At 49.1% G+C, this 23,032-nt stretch overlaps 1 protein-coding gene and 1 long non-coding RNA gene across 2 annotated transcripts in view; one reads left to right on the top strand and one right to left on the bottom strand.

Moving 5' to 3' along the window:
• Positions 1-23,032, bottom strand: part of Ccdc12 (coiled-coil domain containing 12) — a 52,310-nt gene that overhangs the window by 19,367 nt on the left and 9,911 nt on the right. Inside the window, exon 2 of the mRNA XM_005074991.4 lies at positions 753-820. Coding sequence (XP_005075048.1) covers positions 753-820 — 68 coding nt within the window. The remainder of the gene's footprint in view (positions 1-752; positions 821-23,032) is intronic.
• LOC121137450 lies at positions 9,051-16,675 on the top strand. The gene is made up of 2 exons (XR_005874681.1): positions 9,051-9,185; positions 16,014-16,675. It is a non-coding gene; the product is annotated as an uncharacterized LOC121137450 (long non-coding RNA).

The following is a 23,032-nucleotide window of genomic DNA, read 5'->3' as shown; positions in this document are numbered from 1 at the left end:
ACATGTAAGCTGAGTGTCAAAAGGGATTCCAAGCTGGGAATGGTGGTGCACATAGCACCTGGAGGTGAAAGCAGAAGAATCAGGAGTTCAGGACCTGCCTTGGCTACATAGTTGAAGCCAGCCTGGACTACAGGAATCCCTGTGTCAACAAAGAAAGAAACAAACAAGGATGACTCCAGGCTGAGAAGACAGGTATGAGTAGATACCAGATCACGTGGCTCAGACAGAGCTTCACACAGGTAAGGAAGTAGAACACACAAAGGGTCCATGACAACACTAAAAGATGTAATATATGGTTAGAATATAATACAAGCTAAGAGCTAGACCAGTATTTCTCAACCCGTGGGTCGCGGCCCCTTTGGGGTTGAATGACTCTTTATGGGGGTCACCTAAGATCATCAGCAAGCACAGATACTTGTATCATGATTCGTAACAGTAGCAAAATCATAGTTATGAAGTAACAACAGACATAACTTTATGGTTGGGGGTCCCCACAACATGAGGAACTGTATTAAAGGGTTGCAGCATTAGGAAGGTTGAGAACCACTGAACTAGACAGTAAAGAGGAAATCTCATAGAGGGACATATATAGGATATACAGGGACAGTCCTAACTAGTGAGTTCTTCTCCTCAGGTCTGAACAAGGCAGCCACGTGAGCACGTCCAGGCCTGGATGCAGCACTGGGGAAACGCTGGGAAGGCAGGGCAGCTGCAGGGCAGTGTGGCATGGCCAGAGCCCACATAGACACTACCTGTGCTTCCCATCTTCCTCTTCCTCTTCTCTGAGCTGCTTGGTCTGTGGCTCCCCCTCTTCCCTGTCCTGTAAAGAAAGAAAGAAGACTACTTAGTGAGCACTCCTACTGTGGTCCAGGTCACCTGGGGAACTGGTGAGGACAGGACCGTCAGGGCCAAGTAACTGAGGGTGCAGTGCAGGAGCCTTGCTCTTCCCTGTCCCTTCCTGGGCAGAACTTAAAACTCCACAACCCTCCCAGCACTTGGGAGCCAGAGGCAGGCGGATCTCTGTGAGTTCAAGGCCAGCCTGGTCTACATAGGAGGTCTAGGACAGTCAGGGCTACAGAGAGACCTTGCCTCAAAATTAAAACCAACAATAAAAATCTTTCCATGATCCCAGCCCAGGCTTGACACAAGGTTGTTCTTGACGACAAGCAGGAAGATCTGGAAGTCTTAGGTGGCAAGAAAGGCCACTAGCCACCTTCATGGATATGGACAAAAGCATGTGTTGGGCTGGAGGGAGATGGGGGAGAGGCTGTCACCAACAACTAGAGCAGGATGAGAACGCAGGTCTCTTGGCATTCTTTCTAGCCCAGAGACCTCTCAAGAAAGACCCATTTGGATCCCTTCACAAGCGACCTAACTTGGACCAGGCTTGGAACAAAACTCACTGCCCAGGTCTGTGATGTACTAAAGGAGATGGGGCAAAAAGAGATCATTTAACCAGTCTGTGGAAAAGCTCTCTTCTACGTGCGTACGTGCTTGCGTGCGTGCGTGCGTGCGTGTGTGTGTGTGTGTGTGTGTGTTACGCATACATGCCATAGAGCACATGGAGGTCAGAGGACAACTTCTTCTTCTTTTTTTGGTTTTTCGAGACAGGGTTTCTCTGTATTGTTTTGAAGGCTGTCCTGGAACTTGCTCTGTAGTCCAGGCTGGCCTCGAACTCACAGAGATCCACCTGCCTCTGCCTCCCGAGTGCTGGAAGAGGACAACTTCTAAGAGTCTGAAGAGGTTAGAACAATTTTCAGGAATTGGTTCTCTTCCTCTACCATGTGGGCTCCAGGGACTGAACTGGGGTTGCCAGGCTTGGTGGCAAGCACCTTGACCCACTGAGCCATCTTATTGGCCCACAAATCTGCCTGCTCCCCCATTTATGTATGACAGGTTATCTCCAAGTGCCTTGAGGATCACGACTTAAGGGCACCACCAGGGCCGCCTCTGCCTACCACAGAAGAAGTGTCCTGGGTCCCCTACTTCCTAGCATCACTGTGGTTAGACTAGCTGCCCTGTGGATGAACTGACCACAGGTGTATGTACACATGGACAGAATCAAATGTTTGGAGTCATGCCACAGGCCCAAGGCTTGAACCAAGGCCCAGGAGGAAGCCCCTTGCACACCAAGACTAGCCATCTAGATGTCAAATTCACTTTGTTACTGGTAATGAACTCTGCTGGAGTGGTGTTCTGAGAAGGATCCTGGAAGCTTCTACTTGCAACCTGTTATGGCTAAGAATATGCTGGAGCTGACATTAGATTTAAGTAGCTGCCTACAATTCCTCTCCTAGAAAATCCTGTACACCACCGACCACTGTCTCCCTATGGGGTGACATCTGCTTCATGTTATTGTCTACCAGTGCTCACCCTGGAGATCCAGGGCAATGACAGACACTGCCATTCCTTGGCCATATGGGGCCTAGCTCATTGAAAGCCTTCCATAATAGAACATATCAAGATACCTTCTGTCCTCAACCCAAGCATCTAGGTCTCATGGGGATGAAACAGTAGGAATGAAATTAGACATGATTTTGGGGGGTTAAGAATGGGAGAATCTGGGTTTCCTAGGACAGAGAGATGGGATGGGAAAGGCACCCCCAGAGATACCTTAAGCAAAGGTAGTGTGTGGTCTAGACAGAGGTTCAGGCTTGAGAAACAAGTTAGCATTCCCTGAATGGATCACAGGATAGGATGCGGCTCAAGAAACTGAGCTAACTAAAGGCTTGCCCACAAAGCTAAAAGAGGTGTAGATATTCTTTTTTTTTTTGTTTTTGAGACAAGGTCTCACTATGTAGCCTTGGCTGTCCTGGAACTCGCTATGTAGACCAGGCTGACCTCAGACTCATCAAGATCCACCTGCTTCAGTGATCTGCGTGCTAGGACCAGAGGTGTGCAGATATTCTAATAAAGAGCTCCCTACCAACGCAAATCCCAGAAATGCTTGCTTCCACCAGGGAAGGTGCTGGTAAACTGCTCCCTGGGATGGAGGTGGTAGAGCAGAGAGCTCAGTCTACCCCGCCCCCCTCCACAGCTTCTTTCTGGAAGGGTTCCATGCAGCTGACAGAAGAAGGTACGATCTGTGTAGGAAGGACCCCCCCCCCATCTCTGGGAGGAGTGCTTTGCCCACACCGCGCCCCTTCCTAACCAAGGGCAAGGTTAAACTCAGCCAGAGCCAGCTGCCGCTGCCACCTCCAAGAGCCCCAGAAACACTCAAGTGCTTGGCAAGGGCCAAGTTACTCATTAACAAGAGAGAAAACAGCCACATACCCAAGTGACATTTTAAAACCCCCTAGTGTCAGATGAGCTCAGAACTGGTGGTGACACAGGAGTGCCCATCTTATGTTCTCAGTTCAACACGGTGGGGATGGGGGAGATGGGGACAATGACAGATAATTCAGAAATGGTCTTCAGAGAAAAGAAAAATGAGAAGAGATGTCCAAGGTCACAGAACCGGTCCATGATGGTAAAAAATCTGGATCATGGCCCTCCAGGCCTGGTCCAACGTTCCTGCCAAGACAAGAGGCACAGCCTGTCAAGAGCAGTGCTGAGTTCCTGAAAATGACTCTGACCTCAGCCACCTTTCCTGTCTCCCCACATAGTTCAGACCGGCACAGCCACGTGCACAGATCCAGCCACAGCCAGCCACAGTCAGCCCAAAGCACCAGTGGACACCCAGCAAGACAGGAGGCCTAGGGGGTCTCACATCCAGACATACTATGAGACTCCCTAAACCGAGCTCAGTGTCCTAACCCTCAGCCCCATACTCGTCCCAATTTTGTCTGCCTTTCCCCTCCTTCCCAAGCCCCATCTTCCATTGTTTTTTTTTCCTTTAAATTTATGAGTTTTTGCTTGCATGTATGTCTGTGCACACATGTGTGCCTAGCACCACAGAGGTCGGAAGAGGGAGTCACGCCCCCTAGAACTGGAATTATGGATGGTTGTGAACAGCCATGTGGGATCCAGGAAATAAACCCGGGTCTCTGCATGAGTGAGTGCTCTTAACTGCTGAGGCATCTTTCTAGCCAGCCCCACCCCACATGTGTAAGAGTTGTTCACATGCGTGTCTGTATAACGCATATGTGCCCGATGCCCACAGGAGCAAAAGAGGGCACTGAATCCCTAGAACTGGAGTTCAGACAGTTGTAAGCAGCCATGTGGGTCCTGGCAATCAGGCCCTGAGCTTCTGGAAGAGCAGCAAGTGCTCTTAACCAGCGAGTCATCTCTTCGGCCCTCCTATTCTCCACTCTTGTTCCCTCTCAGGTCCTTACAGCCAAGTCTCAGTCATTCCCTTCCACCCTCACCAGCCAAACAACTCTCTCCTTTAGAATCCATATGGGGTCACAAAACTGAACGTGGAAATCATGACAAATTTAGCAAAACAGACAATAACTGAGAAGTAATTAAACACACCATGAATTCACAGGGTCTCTGGCAGTGCTCACGTGTGCTGCGTGGAGGGACTTCACCATGGCCTGAGTTCTGAGCACACAGTATGTACACTTTGTCCTGTTCATGCCATTGTCACAAGGGCCAATGGTGTCGGGAACACCACTGATGTCTACCCTAGGTTATGAATACCCTAGTATTTCTATTCAAATATTTCTGGTTTTAGAACAACTTATTACGAGAATTTTTTAAATTTTTCTACCATTATTTATTATCATATGTCAAATTAGTATATTTTTGAATTAGACTGTTAGAATGGTTTGATTTTTTTAATGTTTTTTGTGTGTATATTTGCATATGTGTATGAGTGCACATGAATTTGTGTAGGCATATGGAAGCTAGAAGTAACCCTTGGGTATCATTGCTCAGGGGTCATCCACCTTGCGTTTTTGTTTTGTTTTAGTATTGATTTATTTAATGTGTAAATGTGTGCTCCGGTGTGTGTAGGTATACTATAACCCTGCACAAGTCAGAAGAAGACTTCAGATCCCCAGGAAATGGAGTTGCAGATGGCTGTGAGCTACCACATGGTAGCTAGGGATCAAACCGGGACCCTCTAGAAGAAGAGTAAGTGCTCTTAACTGCTGAGTCACTTTGGCAGCCTCTATCTTATTTTAATGAAACACGTCTCTCAGCAGCCTGGGACTTGGTGCCAAATATGCTAGGCTAGCTAGCCAGTGAGTCCAAGTAGCCAACTTGCCAGTTCTTCCTCAGCACTGAGATTCTAGACACACAAGAGCACGCCCGGCTTTTCAGTTTTATTTATCAGCACTAACTACATTTATGTATTATTGGGTGCATGCGTGTGTGGAAGAAACCTTTTGGGAATCTCTTTTTTCCTTTCATCACATGGGTCCCAGGAACTGAATTCACATCATCAGGCTTGGTGGCAACTCACTTTATCTATGGAGCCCTTCTGCTGGCCCAGGTCTGGCTTTTTACACAGGTGCTGGGGATCCAACTAAGGTGTCCATGGTTGTGCAACAAGCAATTTACTGCACAACCCCTCTCCCCAGCAGTCCTACTTCTCCATCACTAAACAAAACCAACCGTACAGCTCATCTAAATTACTGCACAACCCCTCTCCCCAGCAGTCCTACTTCTCCATCACTAAACAAAACCAACCATACAGCTCATCTAAATTACTGCACAACCCCTCTCCCCAGCAATCCTACTTCTCCATCACTAAACAAAACCAACCGTACAGCTCATCTAAATTACTGCACAACCCCTCTCCCCAGCAATCCTACTTCTCCATCACTAAACAAAACCAACCGTACAGTTCATCTAAATTACTGAATGTGCTGGCATAAAGTAGCTTATAACACCCCCCTCCTTTTTAGCGTCTGTGAGACCTGTGGTGATGTCTACCTGTCTGTCTCGGGGAGTGAGCAGCAACAAACGGTGTTGATATTTAGCTCGAGTGTAATCACGAGTGCTGGGATTACAGGCTTTCACCACCCTGGTCTGACTTCTTTTCTCTGTCAGACAGCAAGAGCTTTATTGAGCTTCGGGTATGCCTCTGCCTGAGCTCTTCACACCTGCTGTTTGACACCAGTTTGCTCGCCATCTCCTCTTCGTTCATTAGGGGCACACTCCTGCTCCATCCACTTTGCTATCCAATTGCAGAGCCGCTACCTCGGGTTCAATCCTCAACCACACACAGGAGAGAGGAAAAGAGGGGAGACTATATTTTTTCTTACTATTCCTGTCTCCAGATTATTAAGACAGAGTCCATCTCTGTACCCCAGTTCTTTGTGCATGCTGGGTCTGTCTTGGGCTCACAGATAAAGAAAAAGGGGTTAATCTTTGAGGGTCTCAGTATACTCAAGGGACAGACCTGGTGAGGAAGGCTTTGGTGGGGCTGGGCACAAGCGGTTGAAGAGAGCACTCCAGGGAGGGTAACTGCTTGGGACAACCATCATGACCTGTAGGGCAGACCCCACAGTGGCTCTGCTGGGACCTAAAGAGGTCAGGAGTGGGTGACAGGATCTTCCTGCAGCCCTGCCTACAATAACACTTGTGGGAAGAGGACAACCAGAGTCAGGAGAGCTCCACTCCCAGCCTGGACTTGCCCCAGCCAGCTGCTCCTTGTGATAGAGTTTAAAGGGTGGTTGAGGTTAAAGTGAGAGCCAGGACCCATGCTCAGGCCAAGTGCACCAGAGATGAAGGATCTGAGCTGAGTGGTCAAGAACGAAGCCTGGGGCTGGCTCTGCTTCCAGGAGGGAGTCAGGGTCACAGGTAAGGCTAGGAGGGAGACGTGCCAGCTGCTGATGGAATGTCTTGTCACCCTGACTCCATTTCTGAAGCAGTTGAAGACCAGCGAGAGCTCAGTCCACAGACAGACATGCCTCATCAAGCACTGCATTTCCAGGGTACCAGCCCTCTGTGTATCAAGCAGCAAAGACAAGGTCTTGGGCTAGCAAAACGGCTCAGTGGGTGAAGGTGCTTCTGGACTGATGTCCTCAGTTTGACCCTCGGCGGAAGGAGAGAACAAGCTCCTGCAACTTGTCCTCTGACCTCCTCATACATGTGGTGGCATGAACACACCAACCCCCAACCCCATCCCATAATAAATAAGTAAATAAATAAAAAATTTTTTTGGTTTTTCAAGAGAGGGTTTCTCTGTATTGTTTAAGGATATAAAAAACAAGGCCTCAAAATCTTTCCCCTCCCCATGAAGACAAACACCCCAAACACTATAGCCCCCTAAGAGGAGATCTTGAGCCTCTGCAGTTCTAATTCAGGTCAGAGTAAGGAAACAGAGTGGCAGATGGTTGTGTAGTGCCCAACACAGGGGCAGGAAGAGGCCCACAATGCCAGGCAAACCTGGTAGGTCCCCCAACAGCACCCTGTTGCCTGTCCCCAGAGCCAGGGCCACCTCATAATGGGGTGGAGGGACTTCCTGTTGGGTGTGGTGGCCCTGAGAGCTGTGTTATAAGGTATTTAGTGGGGTAGGGCAGCCACTGGAGTCTGACTCACCCTGAAGATGGAATGATAAACCCTGAACTGAACACCACCATGCTTAGGACCAGAAACTGTAGGCTCTTTATTGCTCAGAGACTGGCGGGAGAGAACAGGGGTGATCACAACGGAGGTTCTGACTTCTCTAGGCAGACTGATTGCACTGAGCTGTTGTGTTCCACTTTGGGGTCCTCAGATGCTGCTTTCTGAGGGTCTACTTTGACACCCGCCTGTGAGCTCTTGGGAAGACACTTGTCTTACCAGTTTGTACCTACAGGCCTGACACCTGTGACTGGTGGAGCTCGTGTGCTCTAGCTTACAGCCCAGTGGAAAAACAGGCTGTTTCACACTGACTGTGTAGCCTTGGGAAGGTCTGCCTTGGTTTCCTCATCTATGAAAACAAGAGTAATCATGGTGACATCATCACACTATTACAAGAAGGAAATGATGAGAGAGAAAGGAAAAAACCCGCAGCTTGGGTGGGCAGGCAGTAACTACCAAAAGGCAGGGAGGAAAGAACTGTAGAAAGAGCAGAGCTATAGATGCTGGCAGCTTACATCTATGAGGTCGCAGTGGGGTTTCATTCCCATGGGGACAGCTTACAGCTACAGAGGTCACAGTGGGGTTTCATTCCCATGGGGACAGCTTACAGCTACAGAGGTCACAGTGGGCTTTCGTTCCCATGGGTCGTCTGTGATGCTCTCAGCAAACTCTGAGCAAAGAAGACATAATGCCTGCTTCATCCAGGCCATGAGAAGATATGTTAGATGATGCCTTCTAGGGGTTGGAAAGACAGCTCAGCAGTTAAGGCTGGCTGTTCTCCTAGAAGACCTGGGTTCAATTCCCAGTGCCCACCCAGTGACTCAAAACTATCCATACTCCACTTCTAGGGGGTCAGACACTCTCTTCTGGCCTCCATATGGGTATCAGGCATGGACATGGGTCTTCTGGCCCCTCACACAGAGCTCAGAGAGTGTGGCATGGCCGGCCAGAGATGGGACACAGCAGGAGCCACAGTCACCCTGTGGGTACAGCGAGTCTCTAGAGGCTTGTGAAAAGAGAAAGAAAAAAAAAATGCCTGGCCGGCAGCTGGGAGAGCAGCAAGGAAGCTAAGATAAGGCCCAGGATAGGGCTGCAACTAGGTCGGAGCCAGGTAGGGCAGGCGCGGAGGCTGAGGTCCTGCTCATGACTCACTGGGAAAATGAAGGTGCCTTGGACAGAGGAGCTGGCAGTGCTAAGGGGACAGAGAGAAAGGGTGGGGCACTTTCAGGCAGACTAGAGCTGAGGCCCGATGTGAATACAGCAGCTGAGAGTGCAAGCTTGTTCAGTGTCCTCAGCAGTGAACAGAGGGCCTCTGGTCACAGAGAAAGGCAAGACTTGCCCCACTGTCCACCGAGACCAAGGCAGCAGCATGCAGACAATGCAGCTCCTGGTGGCATCACATGGCCTTGGGCCTGGGATCACTGATATCCCATGGAAGAACACAGGCAGCTGGCCTCAGGCCAAGTCAGCTCTTGTTCTTGCCAGAAATGCAACTGGGCATCCTACCACAAGTGCAAAAGAGGGGGCAGGCACCTCCTCCAGCATATTTCCTTTATTAGTCCACAAATATTGACCAGATCCCTGGTGCCAGAAACTGCATTGCAAGCTGGGAGCCAAGGAGAAAAAGGACAAGTACACACGAAGAATTCAGTGTAATGGGAATTCTTAACTGGGGCACCCGACTGCACTCTAGGGCCAGCGACCACACACAGGTCAGGTTCTAGAAGGTAAGGCTTTCCGGAGAAAAATCCAGAACTCTTGGATTCTCAGAGGGCAGGGAGAAACACAGACCCAGAAGGGGAAGGGCTGGTATCCGCAGCATGGCAAGAGGGCAATGGCTGTCTAGGTGGCTGGGGAGGGGAGGGTCTCCAAAGTATGACCTCACTTGTGCCGGCTAAAGGGTGAATGGCAGGGGGCGGAGGAAGGGCATGGCAGGGAGCAGCTGGTACAGCTGAGTGAGCACAGGTCCCTCCCAGTGCCCAGGGCTTCACCCCACCAGCAGCAGCAGGAAGTAACCAACTGGAAGGTTAGGCAGAGGGCATGGCAAAAACCACAGCCCCCTTCCCCGTCCAGAGAGCCAGACTAGACTAGACCGGTTCATCTTAATTCCCACCTGGGTTCTCCCTGTAGGAAGCCCTGAGGTATACAGGAAGCAAAGGACTGTGCTTCTAGGTGTCTGCCTACATATTAGGTCTTCCCACGTACACATCTGCTTTGCTCATTACTCTATGCTCATCTGAGCTCTCCTTCTGTCATGCAAAACTAACCTTTCCTGCATCTAAAAAATTATCATGTGTGTGTGCCTGTGTGTATTCATGTGTGTGTGCCTGTGTGTATTCATGTGTGTGTGCCTGTGTGTATTCATGTGTGTGTGCCTGTGTGTGTTCATGTGTGTGTGCCTGTGTGTGTTCATGTGTGTGCGTGTGTGTGGTCATGTGTGTGTACCTGCGTTGTGTTCATGTGTGTGTGCCAGTGTGTGTTCATGTGTGTACCTATGTTGTGTTCATGTGTGTGCCTGCAAATATTCACGTGTAGTGCCTGTGTGTGAAGGCCAGAAAACAACCTTGGGTGCTTTCCTCAGAAGCACTGTCCATTTCTCATTGACCTTGGACTCACCAACTAAGCTAGACTGCTGATCAGTGAGTCCCAGGATCCTCCTATTGAGACAGGGTTTCTCTGCGTAGCCCTGGCTGTCCTGCAACTGGCTCTGTAGACCAGGCTGGCCTCAAACTCACAGAGATCCTCCTGCTCTGCCTCCCAAATGTTAGGATTAAAGGCATGGGCCACCATTGCCCAGGTTCAATTTTTTTTTAAACCACGATCACTTTTTACATGGGTCTTGGGGATAAAACTTTGTTCCCTATGCTTGCATGGCAAACACTTTACTGACCCATTTGCCCAGCCTTGTGACAGGGTCTCAAGTATCCTGGGGTGGTCTAGAACTCATTATGTAGCCAAGATTGACCTTGAACTTCTGACCCTCCCGACTGTCTCTACTTCCTGAGTGCTAGGATTTCAGGCCTGCACACCACACCTGGCTTTAAGTCTTACTGGAGAATGAACTGGGGCTTTGTGAAAGCTGGACAAGCACTGTACCAACTAAGTCACATCCCCAACTCAATCTTGCTCACTTCTGGAGAAAGCAGGAGAGAGAAAACCTAAATAGGGAGAAAACAAACAAACAAACAAACAAACCCTAAATAGGTTCCATAAACAAGAAGGCACTAGGTCTAGTGTTTAGGAGTGAGCTCCCCCGAGAGCTGGATGCAAGCGTTCATTTCTGTCCCGTCTTTCCTACTTGTGAGTGATAACCCACGTCATTGAATAATACTGGCATTGCTGAATATGATCAATTCTATCCAATTAGCCACTGCAAACATTTTATAAGGTCAGCATTCCTTTCTGTTTTCGCAGATGAGCAAACCAGAGGCACAGTGTAATTGAGTAACTCATCCAGAGTCACATGGCCTGGAGTTGCCAGGACCCAGGGGAGGGTGGGGGGGGGTGGAGGTAGTGTGGGGGGTGTGGCCCTCAAGCTTGGCTGTTCCTCTCTGAATGCCTGCTCCTTGTTCTGGTCCAATTTCTACCCTGACATGGCACACAGAGCTGGTCTTCTAGAGTCTCAGTCTCTCTCTGTCTCTGCATGAATGTATGGATGTATGGATGGATGGATGGATGGATGGATGGATGGATGGATGGGTGGATGGATGAAAATCCACCATGTCTAGTCTCTCTATTAGACTCTAAAGCACTCTCATGACACATTACAGGATTGAGAGCTCCTCTGATGCCATTCCAGAGAGATATAAGTCATGGCCATTTCTGGGCCAGAAACTCCAACTCTGAACACCAAAAGTAACTAGAACAACTCATGCAGGTGTTCACAAGGAAAACTGGAACTCTGACATCATGCAGCCTGCTCAGTGAAACAGGCATAAGAATGTGAGGGCGCAGCTGAGTCCCACACTACAGAGCCAAGGTTGCCACTGTGGCAACCTTGCTTACAAATGGCTAAAGACTTGATAGGCTGGAGCTGCCCAACACAACTGTGTGTAACACTTTTCCATTTTAATTCTGCTGTTGAGATAGTTTACCAACAAACAAAAGCAATCAGGAAATCCAGCTGCAAGGGACTATCTTGGCTTCCTGACCGTGGCTGGTGCACAGACCCCAAAAAAGCCTAGTCAGTGTCTTAGGAACTTTTACAAGTCAACAGCCCCCCCACCTCTAGCACTGCTGGAGCACAAGGAGAGAGGTTGGGGCCTGCACATTCCACATCCCCTTGTAACCTGGACTATACACAGCAGCAGACTCAGCAGCCACAGTGCAGGCCTGACCTCCTAAATTAGCATGAACACCTCCATTATGCAGGGCTAAATTTTTCAGCTAAGATGTTAACTGATGTTAAACAGTGAGGTCATTTCCCCCACCTTCTCACCTGGCCTCACTCCCCCCTTCTTGGAGGTGAAAAGCTGCCTCCCTGAAGAGCAGAGCTCCTAACTGCCAGGACTTCCTCACCTAGTCTCAGCCTGAGTGCTAGTAAACCAGTCACAAAGCCCCAAGGAGGCTTCCGGTGGCAAGACTTCTGAATTGTGTGACAGCTTCCTGTGGCAACAGAGAAGGTGCCTGGGCCCTCTTCCCCTACTTCATGGTAGACAGCCAGGGTCACCAGGAAGGGTCAGCTGGTCAGTGTGGGGCTGGTGCAGCCACCCAGAATCATTGTTCCTGATGATATAAGCCAATTCCTAAGCCAGACTTGAAGAGCACATGGGGCTTCCCTTCCTCCACAAGCTTCAGCTAGTGGCTGGGTCTCAGAGGCTGAGCCAGGAGGGAGGAGAGGTCCATCTCGCCCATTCTCACCATCCTGGGATCCTATGCAAATAATAAGCAAGGACCTAGAGCCATTCCAGCCCTGCGATGACACCCATGCACCTCTGACACACATCTTAGCCAGCTCTGCTTGTTTCTACCACTTTTGGGCCCTCCCAGACAGTTTCTTGACAGCAGTCAACAGCTTTCACTTGTCAGGCAACAGGGGCAACAACCCCAACAGCATCTAGGACAGAATCAACTGCTGAAGCAGGGGACATAAAAGGACATATGGGGGGATATACAGTAAAGCCACTTGCTTTCTAAACAGGGTGCAGATCAGTTAGCAGAAGGCTTCTAGCAAGGAAGAAGCCCTGGGCTGGATACCAAGCACCACATAAACCAGACATGAGTGGCACACGCCTGTCTCAGAAATAGGCAGAAGCAGGAGCATCAAGAATTAAAGGTTACCTTTAACTACACGAGACTGTCTCAAAACAAAACAAAGCAAACAATACACAAACAAACAAAAAACAGGCTCAGGAGGTAAAAAGAACTTGCCACACAAATCTGATGACCTGAGTTCAATCCCAAGATCCACGAAGGAGAGACCTGACTCTTAAAATAGGTTGACCTCAAACCTCACATGAGCAGTGGCACTCCCCCCACCAGCCAACAGCACAGCTAGGACACTAGGGCTCTTGGCATCCACAGCATGCTCTAGCTTCAGCACCTAGCACAAACTAAAACCCCCAGTTTGATTCCCCATGGACCACTCACAAGCTCCACCAGCCCACACCTGTGTGAGCCTGTGGCAATCCCACTGTTGGACTTCACCAGCCTCAATCAGTGATATCAAGTTCTCCCCACTTGATATCCCTGAAAAGACCAGTATGGCACAGGACACACCAAGATCAAGTTCTCAGCACAAAGGAGATTTTTTTTTTTTGCCCCAGAGGGACAAAGGGCAGAGAATAAGAGACAAGGACAGGAGATAGAGGACGAGGAAGAAGGGGAAGGGAACAAGGGAGAGAGAGAAGGGGTATTTGTCCTGGAGGGACAAAGGACTGCCTCTGGATAGAGAGGAGACGGATGTGGCCCACAGGCAAATGGCAGGTTATAAGTGGAAAAGGGGAAACCCTTTATTAGGATAAGCTGGTTAATTCTGATTGGACATGTTAATTAGGGCAGCCAAAAGGCAGCTTTTGATTGATGAACTTGAATACTTTGATGGTTGGACCTTGGTGGTCAGCCTCAGGAAGAGGAAGTGGCCAGATAAGGGAACAGACCTTGGTGGCAGCTTTAGGAATGCAATCTAACAGTTTAGCAAGGAAGGGGAATGGGGCAGGGCAAACCCTGCCAGTGCCATGTTTGCCATGCTCGGGCCAGCTACAGCTCTTCACTTACACCTGCAGACTTTTAAATAAGCACTGGCCTTGTCCAAAAGGAAAGCCTGCTTTTCCTTAAGAAAAATCTCAGCCCAGCCATCTCCCAAACCCAGGTGCCCAAGTTTTATCACCTGGCAAGGCAGGTAGGAACCAAGGTGAATTTGCTGGCCTTGGAACCAGGGCAGGCAAGAAGACAGCAAGTGTATAATCACCACATGGCGTCAACACCTCAGGGAGCCGGGATGGTGAGAATCAGACAGGATGAGCGCACACCCACCTTGAGCCCAAGTGGGCAAGGCAAGGATCACTAGGGTTACAGGAAAGAATAGTATGATAAGGCTGAACCTATATCCAGGCAGAGGAGACAGGGCAACTCCCAAGGACACAGGTGTAGTGGCAAGGTCCTGCCGGACAGGATGCAGAAGTCAGCCTAAGAGGGCAGACAGACAGGTGGCAACAATGTAAACAATAGTATCTAAAGAGCATTTAACAAGAGTCAGGAAGTTTGAAAAGGCAAAAGTCACTGGGTGAAGCCACTTAATGTGTTAGGAGAGCCGTTGAAGGACAGCCCAGGGAGGTCTTTCCCAGCGTCTGGATGGATGTGGCACAGTGCCATGCACTGCTGGTACATCTGCTCACACTTCACTTGTGGACACACAGGCTCTCTAGCCTCTGTGCATACCTGGGATCTGGTATTATCCTATCCCAACAACCTGGCTCAGGACAGCTAAGGTACCTGATTGTTAACTCACTGCTCACAGCAGACAAAGGCTGGATCAGCCTGTTATTGCTGCTTGCCGACTGCATCGCATTTGTGGAATTCTCAAATGACCCACAGCTTAGAGCTCTTTCTATACAATAGCAAGAGAGTTACAACCTTAGAGCTCTTTCTATACAATAGCAAGAGAGTTACAACCACGGCCCGTTCTTAGACCACTGCAAAGGCCTCAGGAGGAACTAGACCCAGCAGCTGGGAGAATGTGTGATAAACAGCACCTACCAAATTACAAGGTTCCAGGCAAGAACTGGGAACTGGCATGCTCAATGGCCCGCCCGCTCTCAGGACCTAGCTCTAGCACACAGATTAGCTAAGAAGCCTCAGTCAGAGTACATCCCTCCGCAAGACTCTGAACCAGAGAAGGAAGTGGCCCCCTGTCTAAGGGCTACTGAGGTCACCACAGTGGGTTCTGGAAACACAGCAGGCAGGACGGGATGAAAGAGAGAAACCATTCATGTGATGTAATGTCTCCTCCAGGGCTACAGTAGGTTCAAATAAAGTATGCAGCAAGACAAGTGTAGAAACCAGGCTGGACCTCGGGTCTCATCTCTGTCTCCCTCACCATGTCACTTGGAGCAGGGAGGGGAAGAAGGGCCCACTGTGCACTACAGAGACCTAAAGTGCCCCACATTTACTTTCTCAGTATAACTTACAGCAGGAAAGTGACTGGCCCTGCTGATCCACACCACATAGTCCTGGAAACTGGGAGGGTTCCCTGCGGGGGAAGGGCACAGACACCTATCTACTGACAACAAAATGGATATAAGGTTGATTCCTGAGTTGGAAAAGGTGGTCAAGTATCTGTAATCCCAGCACTTGAAAGGTGGAGGCAGGAGGACCAGGAGATCAAGGTCATCCTCAGTGGTATGAGTTGGAGGTTAACCTGGGTCACCAAAAGTACTGGATTACAGACTTGCATAACTAAGTTCTCCTGTTAAACACTTACAGAGCTGGAGAGACGGCTCTCAGGTTAAGAGTACACATTGCTTCCAGAGGACCTGAACTTGTTTCTCAGCACCCTATCAGGTGGCTCACAGGTTACAATTTCAGCTCTGGGGGATTTTATGCCCTTTTTGGTTTGGGGAACAACTACACTCACATGCACATACCACCACAGAGCCATATGGGAATGCACATAACATAACTAAAAAATAAAAACTGAAGCAAAGGCAGGCAGATTAATGTGACTTCAAGTTCCAGGACAGTCTAGTGTACTAGTGAGTTCCAGGCCAGCCAGGGCTACATAGTGACACCGTCCCCCCCCCACCATCTCCTTTAAAGATAAGATCTTACTTTGTAGCCCTAGCTAGCCTGGAACTCACTATGTAGACCAGACTAGTCTTGAACTCACGGAGATCTGCCTGCCTCTGTCTCCTGAGTGCTGGGATTAAAGGCATGTGCCACCACAGTCAGTAAAAAAATAAGTCTTTAAACAAAAATACACAATATTTAGTTTCATTTAAAATCAGCCAGTACTGATTTCTGTTGCTTGGAATGAAATGCTTTGGTTACATAGGGCCATTGACAGCAATGACCTAATGAAGCGTGTGGGGTGAAAAACCATCTTGTTTTCCACACAGATGCAGCAAGGGCAAGATTCTGTATCCAGAGCCAACTTCACAAATGGAGATGCTGTGCTGGGAGTTCACAGTGCAGTGTTGTGTGATCCCAGCATGCTCTCCAAGTTTGACTACCACAAGGACTGGTCGCTGACATAAGCAAACCAAGACCCTTACCCAGACTGCAGGTCATCTTTCCATTCCCTCTGTTTTAACATGGGATCATGTTCAAAACAAGTCCCAACATCAGGCATCCGAGTTTCTGAGCTCGTCTGGAGATTAGGGCCCTGTGGCGAGGGGAGTACACAGCTAACTTATTACGCTTCACCAAGAAACAGTTAGTCTGGCTCTGTTGGGAAGGAAGGCTGTGCTCCAAGAGGATGGGGACATCCAACTAGCTGGCCAGGTCAACCAAATCAACCCTGTGATCAACGGGATGACAGACGCTGAAGAACACTCTCAGAACCCAGAGTTTGAAAAGCAAAATTTACCTCAATTTCCAGACAAGTCAGAGGCTGCCGAGCAACAAAGTGTGCTGAGACTCCTAGGAGACTACAAGCTATTTTAACCTCGGTCTGATCAGCTGCTTCTCAGTGTCACAGTCTGTGACAGGAAGACAGCTGTCTCCTCTTTGGTGTGATCTACAAGTGATAAAATCCTAATTAAAGCCATTTGAACCACAAGTCAGAACTGGCACATTTATTTGTGGGAATACTACTTAAGCGTGGGTCTATAATCCTCACCCAGGCTTCCTTGGGAAGCAGAGCTTTTTTAATGCATGTGCTCAGCTGAAGAGTTGACAAAGCCAGACCACAGAGGACTAGATGTGGCTCTGACAACTGTCTACTGTGGGACCTTGGATGAGTTCCTGAATCTAGAGACCCCCACTCCAACTGCTCAGTTCTTGTCCCTCCTCGGCCTAAGATTCTTCCTCCTCTTCCATGCGTTCCACTCAATTTCCCAAGTATCTTCTAGTCCCTCGGCCAGGTAAAGCTGAGTTATGCAGCCTGGGACAAGGACCCCAGAAGAGGTCATAGGCTAACTGATGAGAAAAAGTAGGGCACATGTACCCATGCTGTCTCAGCTTCTACCTCCAAGTTGCCCTTGCATGTAAGTGCCACCCTCCTTCCAGGATGCTGGTGGCTTCTGTACCCTCCACAGTGCTGGGTAGTGTACTAGACGGTAACTAGTAGCATGTAGGGCTCAGCCTGTCCCTGCTTGAGATAAAGGTTAGCCTCCCTGATCCTCGGGCACAGTGTACAGTGGCACTCAACAGTAAATACGATGACAGCTCCCACCCCCACTGGCAGTGAGCCTTGCAGGAGTGACCTCAGCATACACTCACTTTCACTTCCTATGGAGAACAGACCTGCCTATCACAGCTGTAGGACCCAGAACAGGAAAGCTTGGCCAGATATGAGGAATCCAGCCACTGCCTCATCCTAAGAACACTGAGGGCTGGAGGGGTGATTGAAAGGACAAGTGCACTCTGCTCCAATCCCTAACATTTTCTCTCTAGACAGACGAGCTCTTGTGAGCCCTGGATCAAAACAGCCCTGGAGTGTGGATATTACTCCCAAAGAGGCTTTGTCACGGAAACAACTGTTTTTCTTCTTGGAATTCTTTCAAGAGCACAAGCTGTTACTTCCCTCCAAAGCAAAAGCCAGAGAGGCTAGGGTACCTGGATCAAAGGCAAGGCTCTGATGGAGGAGGAGAGTCCCATATAACACACATCATGCTCTGACCACCAGATCAGGCCCTCTCAGTTAGGAGGCAGTGGAGCTGGAGGACCCATGTGATCTGTGCATGCTGGCGATGTGTGGAGGGCTTAAGCTAGGGGTAACTGCGGGGATATCTGGGGTAAACAGTATGAATGGGGGGTGCTGAGTGAGAAAGTACTTGTGCAGGGAGTTGGGGTACCCGTTGTTGTTGGGGCTGAGGAAGTGTGAGGGACAAGAAGGACTGCAGCAGAGAAGGTACACACTGAAGTGACACTGCTGTATGTCCTGCACCAATTAAAAATGAGTTGGGAGCATGGGGTGTCACCGCTGTTTGTTGTGCGGAAGTATTCTTCAGAAGCCCAAGATGCTTGGAATATCTTTGCTTGGAAATAAAAAATTAAGCCCATGAACTACATTTCGGGTTTTGGAAGGCAGGATCTCACTTAAGCCAGGCTGGCCTCTAATTAGCCATGCAGCTAGGATGACTGAGGACTCCTGATCCTCCTGCCCTTGCTGTGAGAGCTGTGATTACAGACATGCTCCAGCACCGTGTTGCGCAGCACTATGGAAAGGACGCCAGGTAAACCCCTGTTCTCAGTGCCTGTTTAGACAACAACAGCCTGATCCAGATCTCTACAGAGATCAACAGAAAGCTAATGGCCATTTAAAGCACACTGCCCAAGCTGGGCTTGGTGGTACAGGACTGTAATCCCAGCATTTCAGTGGCTAAAGTAAAGGGATTTCAAGTTCAAGACCAGCCTTGGCTATATAGTGAAACACTGTCACAAACTTAAAAACAAAACAAAACAAAAAAAAAAACCAAGCCAACACAAACAAGCAGACAAAACCTGATTGCTAATTAACACTGTACTGAGTTAATTTCATCCACAATGGAAGGTCCTTGATAACCCTGTGAATGAGCTCTTGTGGATTTGACCACAGAAAACCCCAAAACTTGGATTCCTACTTCATACCATATAAAGATATTTAATTCTAGATGTACTGGCCATCTAAAGGTGAAAGGTAAAACAACAATGAAACTTCTAGAACACAATGTAAGAAAACATCATTATAGCCAGGTGGTGGTGGCACACACCTTTAATCCCAGCGCTTGGGAGGCAGCAGTAGGTGGATCTCTGTGAATTTGAGGCCAGCCTGGTCTACAGAGTGAGTTCCAGGACAGCCAGGGCTACACAGAGAAACCCTGTCTTGAAAAACAAAAAGAAAATATCATCATGACCTAGTTATAGATATATTTCCTTTAAGAGACCAAAAGAGGCATTCGGGTAAAAAAGTAATACAAGACTACTTTACAATTAGAACTTTTTCCATAAAAGAATGCAATTGAGGGGCCAGAGAGACAGTTGAGTGGTGGCATGCTTGTCATATAAGCAACCCCAGCTTTCACGTAGACTGGACAGTCACACTTGTGATCCCAGTGCTGAGAAGGTAGGGACAGGGAGATCACCGGGCTAAGTGCACAGCCAGTTAGCCTACTCAGCGAGCTACAGATCCCATAAGAGACCCTGTTCACAAAACAAGGTGGATGGCCCCTGAAGAACACCCAGGGCTGACCTCTGGCTGTGCACAAACAACACATGCAGTTAAAACATGGAGACTTGGGGCCAGAGACCCAGCTCAGGTGGGAGAGCTTGCTTAGCACACAAAACATGGCCATGAGCTTGAACCCTAGCACGGTGTAAACTGGGTCTGTTGGTCCACACCTGTAATCCTAGCACTCAGCAGGTGGAGGCAGGAGGATTGTAAATCAAGGTCATCTTCAGGGACACAATGGACTCAGAGTAGACAACCTGGACTGCAGGAGATTTTATCAAGAAGGAAGAAAAGAGCGGAGAGGAGGAGGAAGAGGAAGCCTTTTTAGTCCAGTGTGGTTGTGTAAGCCTTTGATTCCAGCATTTGGGAGGCAGGCAGGGAGATCTTTAGTGAATTTAAAGCCAGCCTGATCTATATATTGAGTTCCAGGGCTACATTGTAAGACCCTGCCTCAAAGTAAAAAAAAATTAAATAAAAAATTAAAAACCACATATGAACATGAAACAAAGAACTCAAAGAATTCCTAGAAATCAGGGCCCAGAGAAACAGCTCAGTGATTTTGAGTTCTTTCTGCTCTTTCAGAGGACCCGAGTTTGGTTCCCAGTGCCCACCAAAGCTCATAACTGCCTGTAACTCTGGACACCCAACATGTGTGACCTCTGGGGGCACCTGCACTCACATGCCCACACACACCTACACAGAATTAAAAAATAACAAAACTCAATCTTTAAAAAAAATTCCTAGAAATCAGCTGGAGATCGTGCCCAGGGGAGAGCACTTAGCCGTCCAGCATGCCAGGGTGCCAGGGGTGAGTGCTTAGCTGCCCAGCATGCCTGGGATGCCAGGGGAAAGTGCTTAGCTGCTCAACATGCCTGGGATGCCAGAGGTCCTGGGTCCAGGAACATCCTGTCCCTCATTTCTATAGTCAACAGGAAAAAGTGTCAGGTAACCCAATAAAAAAGGGGAGGGGCAAGCCTGGTAGTAGCATATATACCTATGTGCGCCGGGGCAGGGTGGGGAGTGGGGGTGGGCCGATATATCCCCTCAAATTCAAAGCCAGCAAGCTCTACACAGCGAGTGCTAGGCCAGTCCACGGCAGATCTGTCTGGAGAAGGAGGCTGGGAGACTCACCAGGTCCTTCATGTACAAATGTAAAGACACTTCATCCTTTAATCACAAAGGGGTCCCACTTTACTCTCTCCCTCACAGCTACCATGAAAGCGTTAGAGGGAAGTCTTACACTGCTGATGAAGAGTCTGGCAGGAGCTACCCTGTATTCCGTGACCTATAATCACATCCCTTGGTATATAACTAACACACATGTGTACATATGCTTGCCAATGCACTAATGTACAAGACTGGGAGTCTTCCCATCATGTGGGAAGACAAGACAGAGAAATCTTGAGTGGGCCAGCCTGGACTGTATAGCTACATAGAAACAAGCGAGTGGGAATACAGGCATATCCCATAATTACTCCAGCCGGGAGTCCAAAGCAGCAGGGAACAGGCTACACGAGCACAGGGGCCCACACAGGAGGATCAGCCTGACTTCGAGGCCAGCCGGGGCTGTACGGTAAGTTCAAGGTGAGTCTGAATTACCAACAAGACCCATCTCACTCACTGCCCATGCCCCTAAGTGAATAAGTGAACCAAACTCCCAATAGCTCACATATAATGATGGATGAAAAGCCAGATAGAAAAGGACACGTGCGGCTACTACCATCCTAACACTAGGTAAGCTCAGAGCAGGCTACAAGGGCAGTAGGGTCCTACTTCTCCTGAGGACCAGTGGCTCTCACAAGCTGGGGCTAGTAAGGCCCCCACAAAGTGGAATGGGCACTCACTTGTTAGTGGAGCTCTGGCCTGTCTGTTACACAGAACCTCAATGACCTGGACACTACTTTCCCCATATACTCTGAAAAAACTCAGGATCAAGCTCCCCTACCACCATGCCCTGCCAAAATCCATTCCCAGACCTCACTTGACTCTGTGGCACTCAAGTACCCACCCTGTCTGGTCCTCCTGCCTCTCTCTCCACAGTGCCAGGACTAAGGAGTATGCCACCACACTTGATTTTTATGTAAAGCTTCACACTGCATTCCAGACATTGTTAGCACTAGACAAGTACTCTATCAACTGAGCTATAACGCCAGGCTCCCAGGGTCGTCTCTGTCCCCCAGACAAGCCAAGGAAGTGCTCATTCATCATGAGATGCTCCTCTCTTGACCCACACCCACCCCTGCCTCAGAGACACAGGGGTCACTGAAGCCTGGAAGCAGCACTCAGTCTCTCCTACAGTATGGCCAGCTGCCTAAGTCTCTGATAGTACCGCCTTCCCTGCTGACAGTCTATCCAAGCCTCCCACAGAAACCCTTGAGTCAGGGAGGCTATCTGGTTTACAAAGCAAGCCCAAGGCCAAGCACACAGTTGGTACCACAAACACCAGTTAGTGGCTGCTGTGAGGATGGGCAGCTATGGTTCCAGAAAAAGAAGCTATCTTACTTCCAATGACAGAATGTCAGGGAGCTATCACAGAGTCCCAGAAAAATGTAGTACTGAGGTCAGCTGGGGAACAAACGTGCCAGGTGTCCGGGGTGTGCACCAGGCCAGAGCGGGGGCTGGAAGAAGGGCCAGGGAGGAGCTAGCTGCAAACTGTCTTCCCGGCTGGTCCTGACACACAGGCAGCTCTGACTTCTCACTCATCGGTGCTTTGCTTTCACACGTGTACACCCTAGGAGGACGACTCCATCCAGACTGCCAATGCTGGCTCACCACCAAGTGCTGATGGAGCCCCATGACACCCACGGGGTTCCCTCTCTGTTTCCTTGATCTCAGGTCTGAGAACCTCACAAACAAGGACAGACTTACAAGAATGGAGATGAGACACCACCATGCTGGGATTTCCTTTCTCTTCCTCCTCCTTTAAAAACTTTTACTTTAAAATTTTATGTGTGCATGCATGCATGCATGTGTATAGCGTGCATACATGCATGTGTATAAAATGCCTATGGAGGCAGAAGTAGATACCAAATGCCCTGGAACTAGAGTTCCAGGAAGTTACAAGCTACCGATGTGAATGCTAAGAATGGGACTCTGGCCTTCTGCAAGAACAGTACCCATCCTTTCCTTTCTTCTTATTTAACATGTTGCTCTCAAAATGAACACTACCTTCAAGGAAGCAGGTCTAGGAGGAGTAAAACTAAGGATAACGGGGGGGGGAGGGGGGGGGGCACGGGAGGAAGGGAGGGAATGGGAGAGGGACCTGGAACTGACTTGTGAAGCAACCTTGATTCTTATCTAAATTTAAACTGGAAAATAAAATTAAAAAAAAAAAAAACTAAGGTCTGGAGGACCTTTTTGTGTCCATCATAGCAAGGCCATCTCCACCAACTGCACCTAGCAAAGAGGACGAGAGGGCTACCTGGGCTGCTCCCCTTTCAAGAGGACAGGACGAAGAGATACACATCCGTGTTTACGACACTTGTAGTCTCCATTGTCTCTATCACCCATTAGAAGTCACACCTCAATTGCACAGACAAGGGGGGTGGGCAGAGCTTTAAAGAATGACTCAAGATCTCAGAGCTACAGTGAACAGAGCTGAGGTTTAAGCCCCAGATCTGCCCAGCACTGATACCATGCTATCTCCACTACACCACTGGGCAGCCCAATGACAATCTCACAAGTGCAGGAGGTTCCTCCACGGGGACTGCAGACCCCTAAGCACTGGAGGTGCGAGTGACTGTGAAGCCAGGTCCTGAGGCGCAA

This window comes from Mesocricetus auratus, unplaced genomic scaffold (genome assembly GCF_017639785.1).
Source record: "Mesocricetus auratus isolate SY011 unplaced genomic scaffold, BCM_Maur_2.0 Super-Scaffold_100691, whole genome shotgun sequence".
Taxonomy (NCBI): Eukaryota; Metazoa; Chordata; class Mammalia; order Rodentia; family Cricetidae; genus Mesocricetus; species Mesocricetus auratus.
This window is presented reverse-complemented; position numbering and strand designations above follow the sequence as displayed.